Consider the following 25,393-nt stretch of genomic DNA (forward strand, 5'->3'; position numbering starts at 1 on the left):
ACCTGTACTGACCTAGCCTTCTGAATGATAGCGGGGTGAACAGGCTGTGACATCGGGTGCTGTATGTGTCCTGGAGGGCAGGTAGTTTGCCCCTCACCACCTGGAGATGCGGTTGCTGGCGCTGCAGTTGCCATACCAGGCGGTGATACAGCCCGACATGATGCTCTCAATTGTGCATCTGTAAAAGTTTGTAAGGGTTTTAGGTGCCAAGCCTCCTGAGGTTGAAGAGGCGCTGTTGAGCCTTCTTGACCACACTGTCTGTGTTGGTGGACCATTTCAGTTTGTCAGTTAAGTGTAAGCCGAGGAACTATCCACCTTCTCCGCTGCGGTCCCATCGATGTGGATAGGGGGGTGCTCCCTCCTATCCACATTAACCCAGCCTTGCAAGGGTTAACACAGTTAAATGTCTTACTCACGATGGCTACGGAGAAGGAGAGCCCACAGTCCTTGGTAGCGGGCCGCGTCGGTGGCACTGCTTTATCCTTAAAGTGGGCGAAGAAGGGATCTAGCTTGTCCAGAAGCAAGATGTCAGTGTCCGCGATGTGAGTGGTTTTCATTTTGCAGTCCGTGATTGTCTGTAGACCCTGCCACATACGTCTCGTGTCTGAGCGGTTGAATTGCGACCACTTTGTCTCTATACTGATGTTTTGCCTGTTTGATTGCCTTGCGGAAGGAATAACTACACTTTTTGTATTCTGCCATATTCCCAGTCACTTTGTCATGGTTAAATGCGGTGGTTCGCACTTTCGATTTTGTGCGAATGCTGCCATCTACAGTTGAAGTCAGAAGTTTACATACATCTTACCCAAATACATTTAAACTCAGGTTTTCACAATTCCTGACAATTAATCCTTGTAAAAATTCCCTGACTTAGGTCAGTTATGATCACCACTTTATTTAAAGAATGTGACATGTCAGAATAATAGTAGAAAGAATTATTTATTTCAGCTTTTATTTCTTTAATCACATTCAACTTGGATCAGAAGTTTATATACACTCAATTAGTATTTGGTAGCATTGTCTTTAAATTGTTTAACTTGGGTCAAACGTTTCAGGTAGCCTTCCACAAGCTTCCCACAATAAGTTGGGTGAATTTTGTCCCATTCCTCCTGACAGAGCTGGTGTAACTGAGTCAGGTATGTAGGCCTCCTTGCTCGCCCACACTTTTTTTAACTTCTGCCCTAAACTATTCTATGGGATTGAGGTCAGGGCTTTGCGATGGTCATTCCAATACCTTGACTTTGTTGTCCTAAAGCCATTTTGCCACAACTTTGGAAGTATGCTTGAGGGCATTGTCCATTTGGAAGACTCATTTGAGACCAAGCTTTAACTTCCTGACTGATGTTGCATCAATATATCCACATAATTTTCCTGCCTCATGATGCCATCTATTTTGTGAAGTGCACTATGCCCTCATGCAGCAAAGCACCCCCACAAGATGATGCGGCCACCCCCGTGCTTCACGGTTGGGATGGTGTTCTTCAGCTCGCAAGCCTCCCGCTTTTCCTCCAAACATAATGATCGTCATTATGGCCAAACAGTTCCATTTGTGTTTCATCAGACCAGAAGACATTTCTCCAAAAAGTACGATCTTTGTCTCCATGTGCATTTGCAAACAGTAGTCTGCCTTTTTATGACGGTTTTGGAGCAGTGGCTTCTTCCTTGTTGAGCGGCCTTTCAGGTTATGTCGATACAGGACTCGTTTTACTGTGGCTATAGATACTTTTGTACCTGTTTCCTCCAGCATCTTCACAAGGTCCTTTGCTGTTGTTCTGGGATTGATTTGCACTTTTCGCACCAAAGTACGTTTATCTCCAGGAGACAGAACGCTTCTCCTTCCTGAGCGGTCTGTCGTGGTCCCATGGTGTTTATACTTGCATACTATTGTTTGTACAGATTTACATGATACCTTCAGGTGTTTGGAAATTGCTCCCAAGGATGAACCAGACTTGTGGAGGTCTACAATTTTTTTCTGAGGTCTTGGCTGATTTCTTTTGATTTTCCCATGATGTCAAGGAAAGAGGCACTGATTTTGAAGGTAGGCCTTGAAATACATCCACAGCTACACCTCTAATTGAGTCAAATGATGTCAATTAGCCTAACAGAAGCCATGACATCATTTTCTGGAATTTTCCAAGCTGTTTAAAGGCACAGTCAACTTAGTGTATGTAAACTTCTGACCCACTGGAATTGTGATTAAGTGAAATAATCTGTTTGTAACCAATTTTTCGAAAAATAACTTGTGTCATGCACAAAGTAGATGTCCTAACCGACTTGCCAAAACTATACTTTGTTAACAAGACATTTGTGGAGTGGTTGAAAAATACTCCAACCTAAGTGTATGTGAACTTCCGACTTCAACTGTACACTGCTGTGACTTTAACTGAAGAGTATTCTCTCGAGAGATAATACAATCGGCGTTTGATTGTGACGTATTCTAGGTTGGGTGAACAAAAGGACTTGAGTTCCTGTATTTTGTTACAATTCCAGCATGAGTTGTTAATCACGAAACATACACCCCCGCCCTTCTTCTTCCCTGAGAGATATTTTTTCCTGTCTGCGCAATGAACTGAGAACCCAACTCGCTGGACCGACCCCGCATATCCCGAGAGAGCCATGTTTCAGTGAAACGGAGTATGTTACAATCCCTGATGTCTCTCTGGAAAGAAACCCTCGCCCTGAGCTTGTCAACTTTATTATCCAGAGACTGAACATTAGTGAGTAATATACTAGGAAGCGGTGGGTGGTTTGCGTGCCTCCTAAGTCAGACTAGATGACCTCTGAGTACCTCTCCTCCTCCGGCAGTGTTTTGGTTCGGCCTCTGGAATCAGTTCAAAACCCTGTGGGGTGTGAACAAAGGATTTGCTTTGGGAAAGTCATATTCCTGGTCGTAATGCTGGTAGTGCTGGTGAGTTACCGCTGCTCTGATATCCAATAGTTTTTCCCTGCTGTGTGTAATTACAATAATGTAAGAAATAATACATACAAAAACAAAACACTGCAAAGTTTCCTAAGAGCTAGAAGCACGGCAGCCCTCTGAAAGGAAAACAACATTTGAGTTTCTTTTTGGACATATCCAGGTAGTCCCAGCCCTGACGGGTGTGTGTTGAAGCTGAAGCAGTGGCAGTGTGTGACCTACCATCCTCCTTGTCCTCCTGGCAAAGACAGACAGACAGACAGACAGACAGACAGACAGACAGACAGACTCTAATAGGATGCACAGAGAGAGAGTGAAAAAGGGGGGTTGAGCCAGACGTGGATACTCAAGCACAGGTTAATCTACTAATTGGGAGCAGAGGGAGAAAGGTTGCCAGCTTGTGATGGCCACCAGGAGGGGCCGTTTAAGTGGGACATCTGTTCCTGTTGGAGAGAAGACAGGAGACGCAGGGCGGGGCTCCCCTGACTTCCTCTCACCCCTCTATCGTTCCTCTATTTACACAAGGCCTCGTCTGGTCCCAGCAGCCCAGAGTCCCCCCTCTAAACACCATGTGGTTCCTCCCACTCTACCAGTCTCTAATCAAAGAGACTAGGCCATCTACTCAAAAACAGGGGGTTGCTGTGGGACTAGTATGAAGAATTGGCATAGGAGCAAAGGGTTAGAACTCTGAATTCAACACAGATAGAAAAGCTCTTCTTGGATGCAGGGTTTCTTGTGGTTCTTCTTCTTGCATGCTTGTTGTTTTTGTGAAGCCAGGGTTTTTAGATTGTGGCTTCAGTTTTATGATATCAGTAGTACTCAGTAATATCACTCAGTCATTTCCCAGCCAATAGGAAGTAGGGTTGGCATTTGGTCTGACTGAATTGACCCTAACCCTGAAAGGAGAGCAGATTATAAGTGCAGAATCCTAATATGAGACCCACTCCGTACTGATTTGGGGACCAACACTGTAAATGATTGTAGTGCAGATGTGATGGTGCAATGCATCTGACTGTTGTACATTCAATATGCAAATGTTGTTGTCTTTTCCTGCAGTCAAATGACCTAGTGGCCTCACGGGTGTAATGTTATTCATATTTTTCATAATTTCATAGTTAATAAACATTATTTCCAGAAACCCGTAGAAAATCCTGTTTTTATGTCAAACAGTTTTGTTATATTTCAGTCTTCATTGATGTATATAAAGTGTAATATTTCAACTCTATATCTGACATGGTACAGGTGTCTTATTTTTTGTAAGCCCATAACCATATGTGTGAGGTGTATACTTCTGTTTCAAAGTAGATTTGTTTAAGACTACCAATAAACACTGTGACCTTGATTTAGCCCACTGCAGTAAAATATTAATTAATTGTCACTATGTAGCTAAATAAATTATTGGAATGAAATTCCGTGATCTGATTGGTGGTTGGTCTTGTCCCTCAGGGTACGCCATACTGCAGGCCATCATGGAGAAGGCGGGCCAGAACAGCTGGCAGGTGAGCGCCATCTGTGTGGAGAGCTTCGACGACGCTGCCTACCGGCGCCTCCTGGAGGACCTGGACCGACGGCAGGAGAAGAAGTTTGTCATCGACCTGGAGGCCGAGAGGCTCACCAACATGCTGGAGCAGGTGAGATCAGTCAGCCAATCAGTCATGGCAGGCATTCAGGAAGAAAGAAAAAGGTAATTAAGGCAGTTAGGCAGTTAGGGAGTTAGGCAGTTGGGCAGCTGGGCAGTTAGGGAGTTAGGCAGTTGGGCAGCTGGGCAGTTAGAGCGTTAGGCAGTTAGGGAGTTAGGCAGTTGGGCAGTTAGGGAGTTAGGCAGTTAGGGAGTTAGGCAGTTAGGGAGTTAGGCAGTTAGGGAGTTAGGCAGTTAGGGAGTTAGGCAGTTGGGCAGCTGGGCAGTTAGGCAGTTAGGGAGTTAGGCAGTTAGGGAGTTAGGCAGTTAGGCTGCTGGACAGTTAGGAAGTTAGGCAGTTAGGGAGTTAGGCAGTTAGGCAGTTAGGGAGTTAGGCAGTTAGGGAGTTAGGCAGTTAGGCTGCTGGACAGTTAGGGAGTTAGGCAGTTAGGCAGTTAGGGAGTTAGGCAGTTAGGGAGTTAGGCAGTTAGGGAGTTAGGCAGTTAGGGAGTTAGGCAGTTAGGCTGCTGGACAGTTAGGGAGTTCAAGAGGCTCACCAACATACTGGAGTAGGTCAATCAATCAATGAAATCAATTAATCAATTCATCTATACAGTCTAAAACAGGTGACAGAACCATTTGGTAAAGCAAATGACTAGAGGAAACACTTTCTTTCATTTCAATTTGAGACCTGCAGTGGATTTTACAGTTCTAGAGTGCTTATTTGAATTAAGTTGAATTAATTAGCTGCAAACATGATTCATTAATATTTTGTGGTACAATCTGAGATGGTCCATATTGTACCGAACACAATTGTCCTATTTTACATAATCATTCAGGTTTAGGTATATTCAGTCTATTAGGTCAAATTGTAGAATGTTTGAATAGCTTCTGGCGCCACTCAGTTGCCTATATGTAGTCAGAGTTACAAACCGAATAACCCCCTTCTCTGTTTCATAGTGTACTCATCCACCATCCCCCAGGCAACCAGTATCTCTATCTCACGTTTCAATTATTTAGCAAATTTCAGCTCCGGCATCTGTCACTGTGCTAACGACTCAGTGTTTATGTGAGTGTGTGCGAGTCAGTATGTGTGTGTGGTGTGCTTTTGTGGGAGCCGGGCTCACCTCCAACAGTTCCCATTGTATCTCAGTAGGCGTCAGTACACACAACTTAATCTTAATCAGCAGGTCACATCTAATGTACACATTGTTATTCAGTAGTATCTCGTGTTCACCAGGGATGCAGTGGTAAAAAACATTTTTTTGTATGGTCCCAATTTAATAAGGGTAAATTCACTTTTCTTTAGCATAGTTTATTTTCACCTCCCTCTAGTGTTATTGTTTCCAAACCATTTTTTGTTTCATTACCTTGTCTGGCTAGCATTTTTGGAGAATGGAGCACTGCTAGTGGAAACAGATTGTATTTGTTAGCAGTGCATTCAAACACATTAGGCTAAAACTTTAAACAAACAACAATGAATGCTTTACTGAACATTTAGAAAGTCTTCATCATCACTACATTGATACTGTACCTCACAAATCATCTATAAGCCAAGTCATACTACAGGGTGACATAAGCAACAGGGTCACCCCTATCTGGGATCCTTGGGATATCCCAACTCTGACGTTACCCCATTGAAGTTGACATTTAAAAGTGTTGAGGTAAGGGTTAGGCTAGGGATGTGGTTAACCTCTCTGGGATTGTTCGGGACGCTAGCGTCCCACCTCGCCAACAGCCAGTGAACTTGCAGGGCTCCAAATTCAAAACAACAGAAATCTCATAATTAAAATTCCTCAACCATACAAGTATTTTACACCATTTTAAAGATACACTTCTCGTTAATCCAACCACAGTGTCCGATTTCAAAAAGGCTTTTAGGCGAAAGCAAAACATATCATTATGTTAGGTCAGCAACTAGTCACAGAAAGCATTCTCCAACCAAAGAGAGGTGTCACAAAAAGCAGAAATATAGATCAAATGAATCACTAACCTTTGACAATCTTCATCAGATGACAACCTCAGTTTACATTGGCGCCATGCTCAGAAATGCCTCCAAAACATCTGGAGAAATTGCAGAGAGCCACATCAAATAACGGAAATGCTCATCATAAACTTTGATGAAAGATACATGTTTTACATAGAATTAAAGATAAACTTGTTCTTAATTAACTTCTTGCGACTAGCAATCCCGTATCCGGGAGCGTAATCATAGCCTCAAGCGCATTACCATAACGCAGCGAAATGAAATGAAATAAATATATTCAAACACAAGCTTAGCCTTTTGTTAACAACACTGTCATCTCAGATTTTCAAAATATGCGTTACAGCCAACGCTAGACAAGCATTTGGGTAAGTTTATCATGGCATAATGCTATGCTAGGCTGTGCTGGCAGCAGGCAACATTTTCACGAAAATAAGAAAAGCAACCAAATTAAATAATTTACCTTTGAAGAACGTCAGATGCTTTCACTCAGGAGACTCCCAGTTAGATAGCAAATGTTCCTTTTTTCAAAAATATTATTTTTGTAGGCGAAATAGCTCCCGTTTGTTCATCCTGCTTGGCTGAGAAATCGGCAGATAAATACCAAACATTTTTCAAAATTTACTCCATAATATCGACAGAAACACGCCAAACGTTGTTTAAGATCCATCCTCAAGGTGTTTTTAACATATGTATTCGATAATATATCCGTCGAGGCAGTTGGTTTCTCATAAGAAGCGATTGGAAAAATGGCTACCTCAGTATTTTACGCAAGGTTTTCTGCGGGAGACATCATGTGACCACATGCCATATATGGTCCCTTACAGCCATTCTTCAAGGGAAATGCCTAAAAAGACGTCACAATGCTGTAGACACCTTGGGGAAAACGTGGAAAACGTAAGCTCATTCGTAGCTCATTCACAGCCATATAAGGAGTCATTGGCATGAGGCGGTTTCAAAAATGCGGCACTTCCTGATAGGATTTTTATCTGGGTTTCGCCTGCAACATCAGTTCTGTGGCACTCACAGACAATATCTTTGCAGTTTTGGAAACGTCAGAGTGTTTTCTTTCCAAAGCTGTCAATTATATGCATAGTCGAGCATCTTTTCATGACAAAACATCCCAAAATTAAAATAGCGCCCCCTATATCGAAGAGGTTAATGCAACCGCTGTGTCAGATTTTAAAAAGCTTAACTGCAAAAGCACAATATTCAATAATCTGAGAACAGCGTTCAGCCACAAAAGCAAGCCATACAGTTACCCGCCAAATTGTGGAGTCAACAAAAGTCATAAATAGCATTTTAAATCTTCACTTACCTTTGCTGATCTTCGTCGGAATGCACTCCCAGGACACCCACTTCCACAATAATTTTTTTTTCTTCGATTACCTTCATACTTTTGTCCAAATACCTCCGTTTTGTTTGCGCGTTTAGTTCACTATTCCAAAGGCACAATGCGCGAGCGCAAAATCCAGACGAAGTCGAAAGAGTTCCATTACAGTTTGTAGAAACATGTCAAACGAGGTTTACAATCAATCCTTAGGGACTTTTTATAATGAATCTTCAATAATATTCCAACCGGACAATAGCGTATTCATTACAGAGCAAAAAGAAGGAACGGCGCGCCCGCGTGACCGCGCAGTAAACAACTGATTGGCCACAGCTTAGTCCACTTGTTGAAATAGCTCTTATTCAACCCCCTTCCACAATAGAAGCCTTAAACAACGTTCTAAAGACTTTTGACATCTGCTGGAAGCCTTGGGAAGTGCAATCTGGCCCCATAGACACAGCATATTGGATAGGCAATCACTTAAATGAAACTACAAACCTCAGATTTCTCACTTCCTGGTTGGATTGGTCAGGTTTTCGCCTGCCATATGAGTTATGTTATACTCACAGACATCATTCAAACAGTTTTAGAATCTTCAGAGTGTTTTCTATGCAATACGAATCATAATATACATATATTAGCATTTTGAGACAGAGTAGCAGGCAGTTTACTCTGGGCACCTTATTCATCCAAGCTACTCAATACTGCCCACTGTCACCAAGAAGTTAAGGTAAATGTAAGGGCTACGTTTAGGGTTAGGGTTTAGCAGCTGTCTTCAGTTCAATGTCTGTTTAGCTACCTGAGATCTGCTTGTGTTCAATGGATCAATGAACATTCTCTGTCTCTCTCTCCATGCCATGAGCATTTTCATATTCCCTACTACCTGGCCTCAGATAGTGTCTGTCTGTCTGTCTGTCTGTCTGTCTGTCTGTCTGTCTGTCTGTCTGTCTGTCTGTCTGTCTGTCTGTCTGTCTGTCTGTCTGTCTGTCTGTCTGTCTGTCTGTCTGTCTGTCTGTCTGTCTGTCTGTCTGTCTGTCTGTCTGTCTGTCTGTCTGTCTGTCTGTCTATCTATCTATCTATCAGCTCGTGTGGGACTCATCCGGATGCCTACTCATTTGTTTAGACAGCCTGCACGTCTGATTTCTCCCCATGAAAGACAATGTTGACGCGATGCCAAGCCGCGCACACTGGGGTGTCATTCAACTGACAGCCAATTAATCTTGCTAATGCTAATCCAGTCGGGTTCACTCAACGTTTGTCGAACGTTTGTCCCTTTCCAGTCGGGTTGACTTAATGTTTCTCTAACGCTTCTTCCTCCCTTCTCTCGCAGATTGTCAGTGTCGGAAAACATGTCAAAGGCTACCATTACATCATGGCTAACTTGGTGAGGAAAAAAAATCCTGGCATGTCTTGACTACACCATTTCTCTCTCATTCTCTCTCTCTCTCTCTCTCTCTCTCTCTCTCTCTCTCTCTCTCTCTCCACGTCTATGTAATTAGTATTCAGCCCATTTCCACAGTGACAGTGTATTAATGGTGTCCAGAACAGGACCGCTCAGTGTTTGTGTGTGTGCATCTACATGTGAGTGACTGTGTGTGTGTGTGACAGTACTGGAGGCATCAGAGCACTGGGCTGGGAGAGATTACTGTTGGCACAATCCTTCTTACCAGCCCTCTGCTGCAGAAGCAGGGCGTCGACACAATTCAGGCTCAGCCGGTGATCCCAGATCTTAGAAAAGGCTAGGGGAAAGAACTGTCTGGTGTCCTTTTTTGTTGCGGTATAACATAATGCTCTGCCTCTCTTTCTCTCTCTCGTTGCCACTCTCCCACTCCCTTTCTCTTCCTCTCTCCCCCCCCTCTGTTTATTTCTCTCCCTCTTTCTATCTACCTTTTGCATGCCTTCCTCATTCTCCTCACTTCTCTCCATTGATGTCTTTCTCTCCCTCTCTCTCTCTCTCCCCAGGGTTTTAAGGACATCAACCTCGAGCGCTTCATGCATGGCGGGGCCAACGTGTCAGGCTTCCAGCTAGTGGACTTCAGCAACCCCATGGTCATCAAGCTGATGCAGCGCTGGAACAAGCTGGACCAGAGGGAGTACCCAGGCTCCGACAGCCCCCCGAAGGTAACACTGGGATTAAGTCCTCTCATCTCCTCTAATGTCATGCCTTTCTCCCATTTGCTGAAGAGCGACAGCCCCCCGAATGTACACCATGCCTGGAGTAAGGTCTTCTCCCCTAAGGTTCTCTCCTGTATCTGTCCTCTAAGGCATGGGGGATAGAACCCATGGAGGATTTAACAGAGCTGAGCCCGAGTCAATACAATTCTTCAGTAGATAAACTCTAGTTCTGACTGACTGACTGACTGACTGACTGGCTGGCTGGCTGGCTGGCTGGCTGGCTGACTGACTGAATAGCTGGCTGACTGACTGTGTGAATGATTGCTTTAGACTCTGGTCAGTCTGGTCTGGTGCATGGGAAGGTGGCTTTATGATTCTACAGGACCAACTGCAGAGGTGTGGGTTTGCCTGCTATCTCCCAGCTAGGGCTGGGAGATATGCAGACGCACACTTACACAGACGCGCACACACACACTTAGAATACATTACAGTACCTGCTAACTGTGGTGCAGTCTCGTGGAGAGGTTCAGGCTATGGGATTGTGTCACAATCTCCTCGTTGTCTCACACCTGTGGACTTTCTTAGTATTGGAATAGTGTAGCCCAATGCCTGAGGGAGCTCCACTCTTGCTAGGGGCCATGAGAACTGGTGCATTTTAGCTGTCCTGATTCACTTGAATGTACTGGACCCATGCTCTAAACATTCTAGTCAGAAGATTCTGGACGTTGCTAATTAACCAGCTAAGGAACTTAAAATGGTTTGGATGAAACATCAAAGAGAAGTTGAAAATAATCTAAAATGTTGAAAATATTATGAACTCTCCCTTTAAGGGGCTCTGTGACCAGCAGTCACCTACCACCCGGACACATCAGTGCGTCATGAGTCAGAATCTCTGAGGGCTGATCTGAGATGCATTTCCTAGGGATAGATGGGAGAAGGAGGGAGGGTGAGGGGGAGGGAGGGAGTGATGGAGGGAGAGAGAGCGAGTGGGTGGAAGGTAGGGGAGAGATGGTATGGAGGGAGGGAGGGGGCATCATCATCAGCACTGTTGTTGGTCCACCATTGGCCCTAGCTGCGAGGATGTGACGGACTGACCGATTTAAGCTATACTGCTGTGCCACGACGCGCAGTGTGTGTGTATGCTTGTGTTTCTGCTCCAATATCCATGCAGATCACTCAAGATTGACTTCAAAATTGAACATCTGTCTATGTCCTGAGGACGTCGGGAAATGCCTTCAAAACCGGCCACTAGGGGCAGCAGTGCTATTTCCATGAAGTGGGCTTGGGTTTTGCGTTGTGGACAGGGGTGGTGAACGGGCATAATCCCATTACTCCGGATCTGAAGGTCTCGTGTTCTGTCCCAGTGGTAGATACTCATTTTATTTTTATTATCCTAGCCTATCTTAACTTAGCCATGCCTAAATGTAATGTTTTAACCCTATCTAAAACCTTTGAAAATGTGAGGTTTCAAGAAAATGTACTGGCTTGAGCAAGACGAATGAAGGGTGTCAAAAACACTTTGAAATTTGATGTTTGGAGCAACTTTGAAATTTGATCTTTGGAGAAACGTGGATAAACATCAGAATCTAAAGTGAAATTGGTAAAACCATTCCAATGTTCTCCCTACCAAACAGCCCTTCTGGTGTACAGTAGCACCATCCATAGTTGTTTTATTTTGTAATTAGTGGAGCCCAACAGTGTTGTGGTCACAGTCTAGATCAGGGATGTCAAACATACAGCCCATGGAGAGTTTTGGTCAAACGTAGTGCACTATATAGTGAATAAACTATCCAAAATGGCTATTCAGCTTTTTTTTGGTTCCAGGTAGAACTCTTATTGGTTCCAGTTAGAACTCTTTTGGGAGCCATGTAGAAGCCATTGTGGAAAGGGTTCTACATGGAACCCAATATGGTTGTACTTGGAACCAAAAGGTTTCTAACTGGAACCAAAAAGGGTTCTTCAAAGGGTTCTCCTATGGTGACGGCCGAAGAACTCTTTTAGGTTCTAGATAGCACCTTCCCAGGTCCACGAACCAAGGCAGTATTTCATTATAACCACACTTTGGATGTGTTGTGATTTGTAGGTTGATTATGACTTGTAGTATTATGGAACTTGGCCTGAGGGTGGTTTGAGTAAAAAATAAATAAATACAACAAAAAAAAATTGTGAATGGTGGGGGACGAACTCATTATACTTTAAAATAACTAAAAGCAAATGGAAACTGTGTAGAAATTATAATGGACCTACATTCATATAGTTTCTTTCCTGTGTACAGCCTACTGATAATCAATACAATTAAAACTAGACAGTCAAGGAGCATGGTAAATTCCAAAAACAATAGATAGAGGACAATTTTTATCAATTTTGCTCACAAGGAAATATCTAACATTTTCAGTGCGGCCCTCTGGACCTCGTTGAAGACCGAATGCGACCCTCGGGGCAAAATGAGTTTGACACCCCTGGACAAAACAGCTACAACACCCTCTTCTCCCCATTCATAACTCCTTGGCAGGACTGTCCCTCTTCTATTTAAGTGCCCAGACTCTTACCAATGCCAAACATGTACCGGTTTGTGCCAGCCTTCATGCCCAGGAAGCGGGTGGCATCAGCGTTGGTTATCAAACTGTTTATTGCCCACCTTGACCCTTGTTGGTGTAGGCAGCTTGTCCACTCCTGGCACAGGGTTGGTGGTCCATACACACACACACACACACACACACACACACACACACACACACACACACACACACACACACACACACACACACACACACACACACACACACACACACACACACACACACCGTGGCCCCCACAGAGAGATGAAATTAACAAGGGTGGAAGGAGAGCGGTGTTAATGAGAAGGATTTCCCCAGGCCCGAGTGAAGATTAAATTAACTCTCTAATAAGGATTTCCCCAGGCCAGAGTGAAGGTTAAATTAACTCTCCAATAAGGATTTTCCCAGGCCAGAGTGAAGGTTAAATTAACTCTCCAATAAGGATTTTCCCAGACCAGAGTGAAGGTTAAATTAACTCTCCAATAAGGATTTTCCCAGGCCAGAGTGAAGATTAAATTAACTCTCCAATAAGGATTTTCCCAGACCAGAGTGAAGGTTAAATTAACTCTCCAATAAGGATTTTCCCAGACCAGAGTGAAGGTTAAATTAACTCTCCAATAAGGATTTTCCCAGACCAGAGTGATGGTTAAATTAACTCTCCAATAAGGATTTTCCCAGGCCAGAGTGAAGGTTAAATTAACTCTCCAATAAGGATTTTCCCAGACCAGAGTGATGGTTAAATTAACTATCCAATAAGGATTTTCCCAGGCCAGAGTTGAACGTTAAATTAACTCTCCAATAAGGATTTTCCCAGGCCAGAGTGAAGGTTAAATTAACTCTCCAATAAGGATTTTCCCAGACCAGAGTGAAGATTAAATTAACTCTCCAATAAGGATTTTCCCAGACCAGAGTGATGGTTAAATTAACTCTCCAATAAGGATTTTCCCAGGCCAGAGTTGAACGTTAAATTAACTCTCCAATAAGGATTTTCCCAGACCAGAGTGATGGTTAAATTAACTCTCCAATAAGGATTTTCCCAGGCCAGAGTTGAACGTTAAATTAACTCTCCAATAAGGATTTTCCCAGACCAGAGTGAAGGTTAAATTAACTCTCCAATAAGGATTTTCCCAGACCAGAGTGAAGGTTAAATTAACTCTCCAATAAGGATTTTCCCAGACCAGAGTGATGGTTAAATTAACTCTCCAATAAGGATTTTCCCAGACCAGAGTTGAACGTTAAATTAACTCTCCAATAAGGATTTTCCCAGACCAGAGTGATGGTTAAATTAACTCTCCAATAAGGATTTTCCCAGACCAGAGTGAAGGTTAAATTAACTCTCCCACATTGGATAACTGATTCCAGGCCCACTCTGTGCTACAGTAGACTAAACACTCAGACCTCTTTTCCCCTCTCTCTCTCTCTCTCTCTCTCTCTCTCTCTCTCTCTCTCTCTCTCTCTCCAAACTGATCCTGATATGAGCCATGACAAGCTGATGTGATTGGCTACACTGTTACTGCCTTCATCTGTAACGCATTACCACATCTCTTTTTCTCTCCAAACTAGTACTTTAAGACATGGTGATTGCTGATGAATTTGGCATCACATGGCGAGAGAGTTAGTCACAATAACACAATGTACCTTAATAAATTACAGGCATTTTGAAAAGTATATTTTTAATGCCCAGTATACAGTATTCTGGTTACTTTCTCTGTTCGGCTATTACATATTACTTCTTGCCACTCCTGTCATTTCCCAAAGTGGAGTAGAATGTTAACTAAAACGTCTGGTACCCAGAATATGTATACTGTACACATACGCAGAAACCTTTGTCTCTTTTCATAGTCACATGGGTGAGCACACACACCCCATCCCTCCATCACACACCCCATCCCTCCATCACACACCCCATCCCTCCATCACACACACCCCATCCCTCCATCACACACACACCCCATCCCTCCATCACACACCCCATCCCTCCATCACACACCCCATCCCTCCATCACACACACCCCATCCCTCCATCACACACACCCCATCCCTCCATCACACACACCATCCCTCCATCACACACACCCCATCCCTCCATCACACACCCCATCCCTCCATCACACACACCCCATCCCTCCATCACACACACCCCATCCCTCCATCACACACACCCCATCCCTCCATCACACACACCCCATCCCTCCATCACACACCCCATCCCTCCATCACACACACCCCATCCCTCCATCACACACACCCCATCCCTCCATCACACACACCTGACGCTTCACTCCTGTTCACCAGTACACGTCGGCTTTGACCTACGACGGCGTGATGGCGATGGCGGAGGCCTTCAGGAACCTGCGTAGGCAGAAAGTGGACATCTCTCGCAGGGGGAACGCTGGCGACTGTCTGGCCAACCCCGCCGCCCCATGGAACCAGGGCATCGACATGGAGCGCACCCTCAAACAGGTATCTAATCACTGCACCTCAAAGACATTTCGGTTCATGAAATAGCTACAATAATTTCTGCCAACTCCCCGGCAAACCGGGGACATTGCCAGAACATTAGCTAAGATTCCCATCAAGATCTAGTTAGGGTTTTATAGAGTATAATATTCTGTTCTTTAAATGTTCCCAGAATGTTTCATTAGATTAATTGAGTTGTGAGAACAGTGTGGGTACATTGCAAGAGATAGGTTCCCAAAACACAAAATATGCTCAGTTGTGATGACATTCATACAATGTTGGGTTGCACAGGACATTCCTATGTTGTAAGCATGTTGACAGAACACCTGGTCTAAGTTCTTTAAAAGGTCCCAGAACATTTAATTAAGTTATGGGAGTTGTCTGGGATGTTGCAACAATATTAGTTTGATATTCATATAGGTTGCATAGAACATTACCACAATGTTCCACAATCTTCCAAAAAGTCTGTATTTATGACGTTCGTAGCATGTTTGATAAAACAGAAGAAAGCAGATAGGAAAATATCGCCATTATGTTACTCTAGACATATAATGGCATTTCGCATCTGAAAGTGATTGAAGGACACATGTCATTTATATTTCATTCATAGAACATTTGATCACCATATGTGACTCATTTCAGGAAACTAGGCATATGTCATGCGTCACTACTTCACAGGAGAGCAGTTTGAACATACATTCACTTTTTATCAAAATATGTTTTTTGGCAGATATGTCTTCTAGAACATGTGAACTTTCATGTGCCTTAATAACATACTTGTATGCCATCTGTAAATACGAATAAAATAGTTACATTACCAGCCTCGTTGTTTTAGCCACGGAAAAAGACAGGCACCTTCCCACTAGCCATGATTGGCTGAAATAATGGATGGGCTGGACATGCCGAGAGATGAGTTCTGATGGGTCTGCCATTTAGCTCTCTTCTGTCTATAACATGAGCTGGTCAGTAAAAATCATTTCTAACGCTGCTTTTTGGAAGGATATAAATTAGTAGAACTGCAAAAGTGTTGCTCTCCACTTTCTGGAGGACCGAGTTTTCAGTGGAATTAGAGTATGATAGCTAAGGAGATGGAGTCAACAAGAGAACACACTGAATACCATGTATAAGTGTGTAAGATAGTCTAGCTAGCTACATTTTCATATATTACACATTTCTAATTTTGTCAGAAAGTCCTTTTAATTTCAAGTTAAAGCGTACTGTTAGCTAGCTAGCTAACGTTAGCTGCCTGGCTCGCTAGCTAACGTTACGTTATGCTGCCAAACATACCATTGTAAAACTGACCATCTTACTGATCCTCGACTTTGGCGATGTCATTTACAAAATAGCCTCCAACACCCTACTCAACAAATTGGATGCAGTCTATCACAGTGCCATCCGTTTTGTTACCAAATACAAATACCCCATATACTACCCACCACTGTGACCTGTACTCTCTCGTTTGCTGGCCCTCGCTTCCACTGGCTCCAGGTCATCTACAAGACCCTGCTAGGTAAAGTACCGCCTTATCTCTACCCGCTGGTCACCATAGCTGCACCCTCCTGTAGCATGCGTTCCAGCAGGTATATCTCACTTGTCACCCCCAAAGCCAATTCTTCCTCTGACCGCCTCTCCTTCCAGTTCTTTGCTGCCAATGACTGGAACGAACTACAAAAATCTCTGAAACTGGAAACACTTATCTCCCTCACTAGCTTTAAGCACCAGCTGTCAGAGCAGCTCATAGATCACTGCACCTGTACATAGCCCATATATAAATAGCCCAAACAACTACCTCTTCCCCTACTGTATTTATTTATTTATTTATTTTGCTCCTTTGCACCTCAGTATTTCTACTTTGCACACTCATCTACTGTCAAATCTACCATTCCAGTGTTTTAATTGCTATATTGTATTTACTTCGCCACTATGGCCTATTTATTGCCTTTACCTCCCTTATCTCACCTCATTTGCTCAAATTGTATATAGACTTATTTTTCTACTGTATTATTGACTGTATGTTTGTTTTACTCCATGTGTAACTCTGTGTTGTTATATGTGTCAAACTGCTCTGCTTTATCTTGGCCAGGTCACAGTTGTAAATGAGAACTTGTTCTCAACTAGCCTACCTGGCTCATTTAAATAAAGGTCAAATGCAAATAAAAATAAAAGTACCTTTCTGTGATTGTTTCAAATTAAAATTGTTTAAAAAATGCACAATAGCAAAGAGTAAAATCACAAAAAACAATATTACAAGTACACAGCATATAAAGAGAAAGGGAACGTGTTCAATAACTTTGTGTGCCGTGTCCTGATTGACAATATTAGATTGGGAAAAAAACACAAGGTCTCAGCTAGTCCCTGGTGGCACAGAAGGTCAATGATCTGGTTGCAGATCCACAGGTTCAATCCCACATATTCTTGAACCATTTTTCTTTTGAAAAAATTATGTAAAATTGATGCTCATATCCACTATACTAAAAGATAGTTTATTTCATCCAGATTCATAAGTCCAGTCAGAAATGAAGAATTTTGACCTAACTGTAAAAAATAAAACATTGTGTAAAATGTACTCTTCAACTTTTTAATAAAACACACCCAATATAATTCCTGCTTTGAGACACTTGTCTTATTTTTCATGATCTGAAAAGCAAAAGTGATCTGAGATTAGAACTCATAGTCTTGTATACATTGTAAATATGGGCCCAGAAGTATGCAGTATATGAAGAGGGTGGGTGAAGTCATGGTGAATAACCCAGTTACCAGTATATCCCTATGTTAATTATGTCTAAGAAGGCTAAAAAGGCAGCCGTTATTCCTGGCTGACCATACTGCCATGGCAGCATATGTAAGAGTGCTTAATATGTCAGAGCGCTTACCTGGTGGCGCAGAGCATAAAATACCTGGATTGAGATGAAATGCTGTTCAAATGTCTTAAATAATGTGCAGTTTGTCAACATATGTAATGTAAAAATATGTTTGTTTGATTAAATTACGTGGATGAAATGAAAATACCATGTGTGCCTATATCACCTTGTAGTGGGTCTACAATGCTATCCTCAAATGCGAATTCCAATCAAATCTAGAGAGAACCATAATGGAGATGTATTCCAATCAAATCTAGAGAGAACCATAATGGAGATGTATTCCAATCAAATCAGGAGAGAACCATAATGGAGATGTATTCCAATCAAATCAGGAGAGAACCATAATGGAGATGTATTCCAATCAAATCTGGAGAGAACCATAATGGAGATGTATTCCAATCAAATCTGGAGAGAACCATAATGGAGATGTATTCCAACCAAATCTAGAGAGAACCATAATGGAGATGTATTCCAATCAAATCTAGAGAGAACCATAATGGAGATGTATTCCAATCAAATCAGGAGAGAACCATAATGGAGATGTATTCAAATCAAATCAGGAGAGAACCATAATGGAGATGTATTCCAATCAAATCTGGAGAGAACCATAATGGAGATGTATTCCAATCAAATCAGGAGAGAACCATAATGGAGATGTATTCCAATCAAATCTGGAGAGAACCATAATGGAGATGTATTCCAATCAAATCAGGAGAGAACCATAATGGAGATGTATTCCAATCAAATCAGGAGAGAACCATAATGGAGATGTATTCCAATCAAATCAGGAGAGAACCATAATGGAGATGTATTCCAATCAAATCAGGAGAGAACCATAATGGAGATGTATTCCAATCAAATCAGGAGAGAACCATAATGGAGATGTATTCCAATCAAATCTGGAAAGAACCATAATGGAGATGTATTCCAATCAAATCAGGAGAGAACCATAATGGAGATGTATTCCAATCAAATCTGGAGAGAACCATAATGGAGATGTATTCCAACCAAATCTAGAGAGAACCATAATGGAGATGTATTCCAATCAAATCAGGAGAGAACCATAATGGAGATGTATTCCAATCAAATCAGGAGAGAACCATAATGGAGATGTATTCCAATCAAATCTGGAGAGAACCATAATGGAGATGTATTCCAATCAAATCAGGAGAGAACCATAATGGAGATGTATTCCAATCAAATCAGGAGAGAACCATAATGGATATGTATTCCAATCAAATCAGGAGAGAACCATAATGGAGATGTATTCCAATCAAATCAGGAGAGAACCATAATGGAGATGTATTCCAATCAAATCAGGAGAGAACCATAATGGAGATGTATTCCAATCAAATCAGGAGAGAACCATAATGGAGATGTATTCCAATCTGCTTTCTTTTGCTTTAAGGAGCTAAATAAAAATGTGCATGCTGCCAATGTTGAGCTAATATTCTGTCAGACTTAAAAATAAAATGTTCTAAAAGTTATTGAAATGTTCTGAGGACCTCCAAGAAAAATGTAAATTGCGTGAACATTAATGGAATATTATGTTGAACCTAAAACAAATGTTCTATGAACGTCATAAAAACGGACTTATTTGGAAATCGTGGAACATTATGCAACAATGTGGGAATTTTCTGTGCAACCTTCATGAGTATCACAAGAACATTCTTGCAACATTGAGGGAATGTCCAGTGCGGGTCGGCATGATAGTGTGAAAAGTGTATGAACATTGTATGAATGTCATCACAACTGAGTATATTTTGTGTTTTGGAAACCTATCTCTTGTAATGTATTCACACTTTTCCCACGACCTAAATGTTCTGGGAACCATTAAAGAACTCATAATGGCTGTTCTGTAAAAAAAAATTGCAACATCAAATGAATGTTTTGTGCACCCCGATACAAACATTATCTGAATGGCAGCACAACTGGACAGTTTTAGTGTTTTGGGAACCTATCTCATCATATACCTACAATGTTCCCACAACCTAAAGAAACATTCTGGAAACCTTTAAAGAACAGATTAAATGTGTTCTGGGAACGTTCTTGCAACATATGGTGAATGTTTTTTGCACCCTAAAGGAAACATTGTAGAATCATCTGCAGAAGTGGAAAGGTTTTGTGTTTTGGGAACATATATTTTGTGATTTCCACTCAAAATGTTCTCACCAGACTGTTCCATAACCTAATGAAACATTCTGGGAACATTTAAAGAACAGATTAAATGTGTTCTAGGAACATTCTTGCAACATCAGGTGAATGTTTTATACAAACATTCTATATTCATCAGCACGACTGGACAGTTTTTGTGTCATAAGAACGTTTGCCCGAACGAATGTTCTGGGAACTTTCACAGAACCAAATTTGGTTTGTTGCGTCAAGGATGTCCACAAATTACATCACCAGTCAACACTACATACTATGTCATATGAAATCAATCTTATTAAAAGTAAAATAAAAGTATTATTCCACTCTGATGTAGTTGCAAAATTCTGGTAATTTCCAGGATCTCCAGAAATCATGGTCGGATGATTCCTGATTTCCTTCTTATTACCTAATGATTCTGGGAATCTTCCAACCAGGATTTCTGGTAATTTTGGTAAAGTTACCGGTGTTGAATGCTCCGATGATACTGTTTGCAGGTCCGGTTGCAAGGATTAACAGGTAATGTCCAGTTTGACCACTATGGACGCAGGGTCAACTACACCATGGACGTGTTTGAGCTGAAGAACAACGGACCCAGACGGGTAAGAAGACTAGTGCTGTGACCGCCTCACCCACCTATACTGCACCTCACTGGCTCACCCACCTATGCTGCACCTCACTCGCTCACTCACCTATACTGCACCTCACTGGCTCACCCACCTATGCTGCACCTTACTGGCTCACCCACCTATGCTGCACCTTACTGGCTCACCCACCTATACTGCACCTCACTGGCTCACCCACCTATACTGCACCTCACTGGCTCACCCACCTATACTGCACCTCACTGGCTCACCCACCTATAATGCACCTCACTCGCTCACTCACCTATACTGCACCTCACTGGCTCACCCACCTATACCGTACCTCACTGGCTCACCCACCTATGCTGCACCTCACTGGCTCACCCACCTATGCTGCACCTTACTGGCTCACCCACCTATACTGCACCTCACTGGTTCACCCACCTATACTGCACCTCACTGGCTCACCCACCTATACTGCACCTTCACTGGCTCACCCACCTATAATGCACCTCACTGGCTCACCCACCTATACTGCACCTCACTGGCTCACCCACCTATACTGCACCTCACTGGCTCACCCACCTATACTGCACCTCACTGGCTCACCCACCTATGCTGCACCTCACTGGCTCACCCACCTATACTGCACCTCACTGGCTCCCCCACCTATGCTGCACCTCACTGGCTCACCCACCTATGCTGCACCTTACTGGCTTACCCACCTATACTGCACCTCACTGGCTCACCCACCTATACTGCACCTCACTGGCTTACCCACCTATACTGCACCTCACTGGCTCACCCCCCTATACTGCACCTCACTGGCTCACCCCCCTATACTGCACCTCACTGGCTCACCCACCTATACTGCACCTTACTGCCCACACTATTATACTGTACCTTAACTCATTCATTTAGAAACATAACTATATGTTTGAATTTATATTCACTAAATGTTTAATTCTATTCTCAATTTCCATCACTGCCCATGCTTTCTAGCTATAACCATAATTGCTATACCATAATACAACTATACCATAATGACTGAATCATATTAAAAACATAACTGTATAACTGTATGTTTAATTTCATTCTGTTTGAAATGACAGAGAGCGAACATCATGTCATTATCTGTTTATCTGTTTAGCATTGTCTGTGTCTGTAGAATCTGTGTATTATGTATCAGTGATCTCTATATTCAAGTTGCTGCATGAATAGTATACTCAGCCTTCGGCAATGTGTGTGCGCACCTGCGCCTATGTGTGTATGTTTAGTGCTGTCTGTGTACTGTATGTGTCGGACGCCAGCCAACTACGGTAGGTGAACAGAAAGCAGTGGAGCGGTAGAGACAGAAAGTGATGGAGGGAGGAGAAGAAGAGGGGAGGAGGGGAGGAGGAGTGTGTTCATCAATCAGCAGGCTGTTTGGGTCTGCTGGCTGGCTGCGCACGCTAGGAGTCCTGTCAGGACAGGAGGGAGGGGGGCTGGGTACACACACGTGCGAACATACAGACAACTCCATTCATGCACATGCGTGCACACACACGCTCACGCATGCACACACTCACACCTCTCCACCGTCCCTCAAAAGCTCATCAATCATTCCTAAACTCAGCAGGGAGAGAGAGGAGCAGTTCACGGCCAGCCCGCCATCACCCCCCCCCCCCCCCCACCCGTCTTCTTGATCCATGGCAGACACCACCAATTTATATGGCAGACATTTATATTGACTGCCTTAGCTTGACTCACCTATTATACAACTCATGTACTGTATACTAAACATTTCAACATTGGGTACTTTAATGTACTGTACATGACACATCCAAGCATACTGTACAATTTGTGTGGCTCTTATCATTTGCTTGTATACACACACATTATCTCAGATACTCTCACAGATCTTCACACCACATAATGAAACATAAATACTGGAAACTACACACCAGAAATACACTGTACACACTGAACACACACACCCTCTACACACACTGTACACATGCTGAACACACACACCCTCTACACACACTGTACACACGCTGAACACACACACCCTCTACACACACTGCACACACACTGTACAGTCGTGGCCAAAAGTTTTGAGAATGACACAAATTTAAATTTTCACAAAGTTTGCTGCTTCAGTGTCTTTAGATATTTTTGTCAGATGTTACTATGGAATACTGAAGTATAATTATAAGCATTTCATACGTTTCAAAGGCTTTTATTGACAATTACATGAAGTTGATGCAAAGAGTCAATATGTGCAGTGTTGTAGTGTGCAGAGCACTCTTTTTCAAGACCTGTGCAATCCGCCCAGGCGGAAGTCAATTAACTTCTGGGCCACATCCTGACTGATGGCAGCCCATTCTTGCATAATCAATGCTTGGAGTTTGTCAGAATTTGTGGGGTTTTGTTTGTACACCCGCCTCTTGAGGATTGACCACAAGTTCTCAATGGGATTAAGGTCTGGGGAGTTTCCTGGCCATGGACCCAAAATATCGATGTTTTGTTCCCCGAGCCACTTAGTTATCATTTTTGCCTTATGCTCTCGGAGGATGTGTTGGTACCATTCTTTATTCATGGCTGTGTTCTTAGGCAAAATTGTGAGTGAGCCCACTCCCTTGGCTGAGAAGCAACCCCACACATGAATGGTCTCAAGATGCTTTACTGTTGGCATGACACAGGACTGATGGTAGCGCTCACCTTGTCTTCTCCAGACAAGATTTTTTTCCGGATGCCCCAAACAATCGGAAAGGGGATTCATCAGAGAAAATGACTTTACCCCAGTCCTCAGCAGTCCAATCCCTGTACCTTTTGCAGAATATCAGTCTGTCCCTGATGTTTTTCCTGGAGAGAAGTGGCTTCTTTGCTGCCCTTCTTGACACCAGGCCAACCTCCAAAAGTCTTCGCCTCAATGTGTGTGCAGATGCACTCACACCTGCCTGCTGCCATTCCTGAGCAAGCTCTGTACTGGTGGTGCCCCGATCCCGCAGCTGAATCAACTTTAAGCGATGGTCCTGGCGCTTGCTGGACTTTCTTGGGTGCCCTGAAGCCTTCTTCAGAACAATTGAACCACTCTCCTTGAAGTTCTTGATGATCCGATAAATGGTTGATTTAGGTGCAATCTTATTGGCAGCAATATCCTTGTCTGTGAAGCCCTTTTTGTGCAAAGCAATGATGTCGAAACGTGTTTCTTTGCAGGTAACCATGATTGACAGAGGAAGAACGACGATGCCAAGCACCACCCTCCTTTTGAAGCTTCCAGTCTGCTATTCAAACTCAATCAGCATGACAGAGTGATCTCCAGCCTTGCCCTCGTCAACACTCACACCTGTGTTAACGAGAGAATCACTGACATGATGTCAGCTGGTCCTTTTGTGGCAGGGCTGAAATGCAGTGGAAATGTTTTTTGGGAATTCAGTTAATTTGCATGGCAAAGAGGGACTTTGCAATTCAATTGATCACTCTTCATAACATTCTGGAGTATATGCAAATTGCCATCATACAAACTGAGGCAGCAGACTGTGAAAATAAATATTTGTGTCATTCTCAAATAATTTGGCCACGACTGTACAAACACACCCTCTACACACACTGTACGAACACATACACCCTCTACACTCACTGTATGAACACATACACCCTCTACACACACTGAACACATACACCCTCTGTCTGTCTCCAGATGGGTTACTGGACGGATTCAGACAAGCTGGTTCTGATCCAGAATGAAGCCCTCCTTCCCAATGAAATCCTGGAGAACAGAACTGTTGTAGTCACCACTATCATGGTAAGACACGCTACAACCCTACACACACACACATGCGCATACGTGCACATGCACACAAAGAGACACACAAGCACAAAAGAGACACAGACACACACACCCTCTAGCGCGCTCACGTCTTAATGTTCTCCCGGACAGGGCTTTACTCTACCTTCCTCTGCCTCAGGGCAGACGTTCAGTCACACAAACACAAACACAATCCAAAACACTCACCAACATTGGCACTGCAGATGCTTTTGAGACGTTGTTACACTAGGTGTGATGGAGATGTCATTGTAAACATGTCACTCACTATAAGTGCAGTACCTACCATGACTAGTCTAGTCCCCTTTATAAATGCATGAGCTGTGCTCTGTATCCCTGCCAGAGACTGCTACACATGCATTTTAAGAGTTGGTATTTAATGAGGCAACAAAGTCAGATTCTATACTCAAACACAGATACGCACACACAGATGCAAATGCACACACACATACAGGCGCACACATGCACACACACACACACACATACACACACACACACACACACACACACACACACACACACACACACACACACACACACACACACACACACACACACACACACACACACACACACACACACACACACACACTCATACATACACACTCATACATACACACACACATGCACTCAGAAAGAAAATCTCTGGGCTGATGTGTGCTGTGATGTCAGGAGGTTGTGTCCTCCTACGTAACACTCGTTGTTTACTTAGTGGGCCTACTTACTAGGGCTCAGGACCCAAATGATACCTTCCTGTTTGCTTGATATTTGTTTGTTACATTCGGTTTCTCCTTCTTTTTGCACTGATACTGTAACACTCGGTTGCATGTAATGTGAACTATGGGTACTAAATCAGAATTTTCACACTACTGAGCTGAACCGAGCCGAGCCAAACAAAGCTGTGCTGAGCTGGCCTGGTAATGCATTCCTCCTAGATGCTGGAACCAGGCTGACAATGTGAAAAGGAAATATCCGGGGCCAGCACAGTTCGTTCGGGTCGGCATGAT

The 25,393-nt window shown here is 43.1% G+C and overlaps 1 protein-coding gene across 5 annotated transcripts in view; it reads left to right on the forward strand.

The window, feature by feature from the left end:
- Positions 1-25,393, forward strand: part of LOC110534862 (glutamate receptor 4) — a 193,258-nt gene that overhangs the window by 128,572 nt on the left and 39,293 nt on the right. For all 5 annotated transcript variants that reach the window (XR_005053597.2, XM_036989860.2, XM_090186096.1 and 2 more), the window contains exons 4-9: positions 4,364-4,548; positions 9,180-9,233; positions 9,812-9,970; positions 14,818-14,985; positions 20,489-20,593; positions 24,261-24,365. Coding sequence is in view for 4 of the 5 variants with exons in the window: in XM_036989860.2 (XP_036845755.2) it covers positions 4,364-4,548; positions 9,180-9,233; positions 9,812-9,970; positions 14,818-14,985; positions 20,489-20,593; positions 24,261-24,365 (776 nt within the window). In the remaining variant the exon portion in view is untranslated. The remainder of the gene's footprint in view (positions 1-4,363; positions 4,549-9,179; positions 9,234-9,811; positions 9,971-14,817; positions 14,986-20,488; positions 20,594-24,260; positions 24,366-25,393) is intronic.

The sequence above is a fragment of the Oncorhynchus mykiss genome, chromosome 10 (assembly GCF_057628025.1).
Source record: "Oncorhynchus mykiss isolate SJ-2025 chromosome 10, ASM5762802v1, whole genome shotgun sequence".
Classification (NCBI taxonomy): domain Eukaryota; kingdom Metazoa; phylum Chordata; class Actinopteri; order Salmoniformes; family Salmonidae; genus Oncorhynchus; species Oncorhynchus mykiss.